At 39.0% G+C, this 6,080-nt stretch overlaps 1 protein-coding gene across 1 annotated transcript in view; it reads left to right on the forward strand.

Annotated features, from left to right (window-relative positions):
* FASLG (Fas ligand) overlaps positions 1-5,069 on the forward strand; it is a 28,070-nt gene extending 23,001 nt beyond the window's left edge. The window contains exon 4 of the mRNA XM_044084852.1: positions 3,990-5,069. Within this exon, the coding sequence (XP_043940787.1) occupies positions 3,990-4,390 (401 nt within the window). The 3' untranslated portion in view covers positions 4,391-5,069. The remainder of the gene's footprint in view (positions 1-3,989) is intronic.
* The last annotated feature ends 1,011 nt before the right edge of the window (positions 5,070-6,080 follow it).

Below are 6,080 nucleotides of genomic sequence, written 5' to 3' on the forward strand. Positions count from 1 at the left end.
AATACTGAGTTTGATTCTGTGTCACACTGTATCTTGTAATCAGATGAAGCTAACAGGACATGAAGAAGTCAAAAACAATACAGTTGTGGGAATGCTGTGTGTATAAGCAACATACATTAGTACTTTGTCTTAGACTTAAAGGAGGAATGAAAGTTATGAATGGAAGGGTGTGCAGCTTCCACAGAGTCACTGAGGGGGACAGGTGTTTAGTTAGAAGTGAAGGTAAAAATGTGATACCTCTAGTGATCTATGCGTATTATATTGTCATTATTTTATATTGTTCAATCAGGCAGTGCTTGGGTCCATGTGGATCCATGATCTGTCCCACTTAACATATGCTGATAAATGAATCAATGAGTGAGATGATGATAGTGCAACAAAAGGGGTCTGAGTGTGACGTTAAGAGACATTAGCGATGGTGAGGAATGGTCATAGCAGCTGAAGCAGATCTGAGCCTCAGATTATCCTGCTGGGACAGTGCAATAGGGTTGCCACCGTGACTTTCAGATGGATACTTCAAGAACAAAGGTGACTGTATAACATCATAACATGCACTACTGACAGACAGACAAATTATTGGCAACAGCATTTCATGAAGTTATAATTCTCACAGGTCACCATGTGCTCCATTTTATAATATCATAATACAGAGCTATCATCAAAAGCAGCATTTAACAATTACATATTTTATACAAATCATGCTAGGCATCATTTTAGAATATTGTACTATGCACAGGTCATCAAAGACATTGTATTATAATGTAAAAATACTCATCCAGAATAAGAATGTCTTATAAACAAGTGTATTATATCACTGGAAAAGATCACAGTTCCTAGTTGGAAATGAACCTAAAAATTTCTGATCCATGCTTATTTGTTAAATCAAATTCCTTACTCATCTATCTTCCCCAAAACCCAGTTTCTAACCAATTTTTTTCCAGGGGTAAGATCCCTATGGACCATTTGGGTCCCTCATTAAGATCCCTGTGGACCATTTGGGTCCCTCATTGCAAGAATCAGGAGTCAGGAGCCAGCAATCGTGCTATTATCCATAGTGAGAAACTGGGTTTTTCTCTTGTTTTTTTTTTTTTTTTTTTTTTTAATCTTTAGCCCTAGCAACCTTGACACAGCTATCTTAGTGCCCTAGCAACCTTGACACAGCTATCTTAGTGCCCTAGCAACCCTGACACAGCTATCTTAGTACCCGAACAACCCTGACACAGCTATCTTAGTGCCCTAGCAACCTTGGCACAGCTATCTTCGTGCCCTAGCAACCTTGGCACAGCTATCTTAGTGCCCTAGCAACCCTGACACAGCTATCTTTGTGCCCTAGCAACCTTGACACAGCTATCTTCGTGCCCTAGCAACCTTGACACAGCTATCTTAGTGCCCTAGCAACCTTGGCACAGCTATCTTAGTGCTTCTATCTGGAGATGCATGCGCACTTCCACACATGCTGCTCTCACTTGCATTGCTATATGTGCCTATTGTCAAGCACAGATCTCAGTCCGACCCAGGCACAATCATGGCCTCTCCCACCTGAGTTAGGTGAGACACTGTGAACCATTCCATACTCACTTCCCCATGCAACACTTGTAGCTTGCAAACCACAAAAATGAATGGAATATAGTATCCCTCTAAGCCACTGAGCTGGTTTAATCACATGCTGTTAATAGCCATATACATATCAAAGAGCACATATAGGATGGGACACAGCAACAAACAGTGTTAAATGTTATTAGCAGTGGCCTTTAGTTTAAACCAGTATTTGTAAATTCAGCAAATAATATTTTGTAAATCTATGTTTTCTCTGAATTTAAATTCTGTCAGCTTTAGTGGAGATGACAACAATCTGATTTTTATAGAGCAGCAGATTAGCTCCTGGAGTGTGTTAGGACTGTTCTTTCAAGCAGTTTATGTACTTTTTTCCACGTTGTATTGCAGCTACACTTGTGTAGTATAAGCTCTGCTAGTTATGATGTTCTACTGCCTTTTCAATGTTCTAATGCCACTCCCTGGTTGCCACTGAAATGGGTCAATAATGGATTAGTCCAAACTAAATAAAAAAAAACATAAAATTAAAATAAAATAAAAGTAAATACATACATACATACATAGTCTGTCTTGAACCCATTTGTGGCACAAGCGGTCAGACACAGTAAAGGAAAATGCAGTATCTCTAGACATTTTAGAGTCACTAGCCAGCCACAGTATTTTTGTATTGTGAGACGCAACTGAAATATCCAGCGAAAATCTACAGAGAAGTAAAGCCAGAACTGATCACACCCTAGAGCTGTAAAGTAGTGATCGTAAATCACTGAGTTATCGCGCTTCCATTTCCCTGTAGATATATGCAGTTATTTTCCTAAATAATTATAAAAATAGCATATATTTAGAAAATAAACAGGAATGTTTGTTGTTTGGCATAATAGCATTCTGGCATCAACTATATCCCTAAATGTGAACAAATACCTTTTCATTCCTTATACCCCCTTACTCTCCCCTCTTCACTTACTTCCTTACTGATCTAATTCTCTTCCCTGACTTTCTCTCTAAATATACCATGTCTGTTTTTCCCTCTCTTCATATTTCAATTCCTATTTGTATTAGATGAACTTACCTTTAATTTCTCTGCAAACTGTCTAACATTTCTTTAAATATTAAATGATTGTCGTACACCTTATATTGATTCTTAACAAATGTTTTTATGTTATGTCTAATTTGTTATAATTATTTAAACTGCAAATGTTTTTGTTTTATTTTTGAAGATTGTAAAATTATTGTTCTTAAAATGGTTTGTAATAATTTGGAGCTTTTCTCCCTAGGCCTTCACTGAAAATGGGCTTCTAGCCAGTTGGACTTTCCCAGCAATCAAATATCAATAAGCAATGAAATAAACACTAAATAAATAATAGAGTTGGGGTTGGTATAATGGCTAAGATGTTTACCATACAGACACAAGGTACAGGGTTTGATTCTCACCTTTGGAAAGCATGGCTAGACTTATAAATGTCCCCGGCATTGTTAGCTTAGTAATCACCTATGAAGTACGTGTTGCTTTGTGTATGTTCTAGACAGAAAGGCAAGAAGGCCATAAAGATTCTAGAAGAATAGAGCCCTGACTACGACTGAGATAACCCAAGTTTGAACAGTGGCTTGGATACTAGAAAAGCCAGATGAGAACTGGGAGTGAGCAGCTGTTGCTGCTGTCTCAGGTGGGGGCCAGATGGGAGGAGTGGTTCCTCTGGTAGGCACATCACACTGAAACTGGAGGCTTGCTAAGCACTGAGCGTAGCTATGACTGGGGATGTAGGATTAGGTCTGTGAGAGAAGCCTTCTGTATCATGTGAGTGAAATCATATTCACATTAGGAGAGAGGCTAGTAGGCCCCTGTGATAATGCAACTGCTGTGGAGTTAGTGCCTTAAAGCAAAAAACCCTGATGGATACCTGGATGACAGCCTGAGTGATTGCCTCTTGTCTTGCAGGGAACAAATGTACTGAGGAAAGGCCTCACCCTGCAGGAAATGAACGGACTATTTACAGATCACCAAGAGAGTTGATGGTTATCAGGCATTAAAGATCAAAACTAGGGCAAAAAAGTCAGGAAGCTAAGTCAATGCACCTTCGGATATTAGTGTACACTTAATGCATGAAATGTTTGCGCCAGTTTTATTAAAATCCACATCAACTTTTCACATGCATGCTTGATATCAGCCAACAGTGACAGCTGTTCATAGTCGCTACTGAAAATGAACATCTAGTGCCAACACAAAGACATTATAGATATGGATGAATCTGCATGACAGTCATATGTGCCTGCTGATATATTTTTGTTAAGAGACTTGGACAATATTTTTCCTAATTGTATTATTAATTTACTATGGATATTCCCTACTGAGGACAGTTTGAAAGATGTAGTTTGCTTCTGAATGCTTATTGTATATTCTAGAAACAAATAATAATGTTACTTCTTCATCTTTTTTGTAGGAAAAATATGTCCATCAAACCCACTGCTTTGGGAACATTTTTATGGTGATGCCTTCACTTTTGGGATTGAATACAGAAATGGAGGCCTGCTGATTAATGAGACAGCATATTATTTTGTTTATTCCAAAGTGTTCTTCCGTGCACAGTCCTGTTCAGACACATCACCACCACTAGTTCACACAGTCTTCAGGAGGACCCCACGTTACCCCAAAGACCTCAGTATGATGGAGTCATCCTATTTAAGGTACTGTATCCCCAGCCAAAGACCATGGTACAGAAATAGCTATCTTGGAGCAGTATTCAGACTGACTGCTTTGGACATGATATATGTCAATGTATCTAATGTTCAAATGGTGAACTTTGATGAGAAAAACACATTCTTTGGTTTGTACAAACTTTAGAGCAAATTATTTAGCTGTATCCATTAATATATGCAGAACGCTAACAGAAGCCAGGAGTCATGGAATGTTGGAATATTGTATGGCACAGAGCAGGGCACATATGGAAAGGATGCTGTCAGTTATATAAAGGTTCCTGGCCGGATATCAAACAGCATCTTGTGGTGCTAAATCTCCCATATACATGAAAACTGATAACATCATGTTTGGGGGAATTTTTGAGAGCTAACTCCAGCTGGCTTCTGGATATTAGTCTGCCATCATTAAGGTGTTCTTAAAACTGCCTCATATTACCACTTCAGGATAACATCATGCTGTGTGAAGCGATTCTTTCATGGCAGTACATTAAAAGTGAATCATGCTGTGCAATCCTCTGTGTGACATACTTGACTATTTTGTGATGTTAATGTTAGCTTCATATGGGAGGTCAGGGATGTGCAGTGATCATCACCAGGGTAGTATAACAGTACTGCCTCAGGGCAGCAGGGTGCAGCTATGAACATATGAAAAGGGGTGTGTCTGTGCTGACCAAGGATGGAGCAGCCTTTAGAACTGAATGTATGTCCTCAGGGACAGCGTTGTCTGGTAACATTGTAACAATGCGGCTGTTATACAGCCTTTCTCAGCGATATGTCTCCGTGCATTAATGATGCTTTTGCACTTTTATATATTTTATTTTATCTAAAACTGTTATATTTGTATCCATCTTAGATTTTCTGAAATATAAATAAAATTACTTTTATAAAGTTTGATCTGTCTGATTTCCTTCCAAAAACACAATCAATGCATTTTGTTTCTTATCAGACTATTTCTACAAAGACCACTTGAGTAAGACTAAATTACCTAAACAGAACTGGTAAAAACATAAATATATTTCTATGGTCCCCATGCAGAGGGAGCCCCCTGAACACCCAACATTTTAAATGTAACAAACTCTAAAGTCATCTCTTCTTCTTTTTTTTTATTGGCTGCAAGATATCTAGTCGCTATCTTACTTGCACCAGTTATCCCATTCATTTCTCCAGTGGGGTGTGACCCCTCTTGCCCATTGTGGAGGCAGGAGTTGGGCACATGCACATGCCCATCCATGCTTTATGTCTTGCTTATGTGGCACTCAAGTTGCAGTGTGGGGCTGCAGGGCTTTACTTTTTATATTGTGGCAGTTGTAGATGCAGTGCGTCAAGCTTCTCCCCCATGATGGGTGAGCTGGCATCAGCCCCATTCCTCCCATCCTCCCATCCCTGTCCCTTCATCACTTGTGCTTATAGCCAAACATGAGGTATTTGGGGTACAATCAGAGCTTTAGCCTGCTGTGCCATAGAACTCAGTTAAGGTCCGTAGTTCTTTAGAAAGAGATGCAATGACCTCATACAAAGGCCACTTCAGCCATCTGGACTTGACATAATGGATTTTGTAGAAATGGCCTTTAATGAATAATACAGAGTACACGTGCAGCATTCAGTGCATGTATGTGTTATAATACAGAGCACACATGCAGCATTCAGTGTTTGCATGTGTTATAATACAGAGCACACATGCAGCATTTAGTGTTTGTATGTGTTATAATACAGAGCACATGTGCAGCATTTAGTATTTGTATGTGTTATAATACAGAGCACACCTGTAGCATTCAGTGTTTGTATGTGTTATAATACAGAGCACACATGCAGCATTAAGTATTTGTATGTCTTAT

The sequence above is a fragment of the Protopterus annectens genome, chromosome 10.part0, assembly GCF_019279795.1.
Source record: "Protopterus annectens isolate FY-2018-M chromosome 10.part0, PAN1.0, whole genome shotgun sequence".
Taxonomy (NCBI): Eukaryota; Metazoa; Chordata; order Ceratodontiformes; family Protopteridae; genus Protopterus; species Protopterus annectens.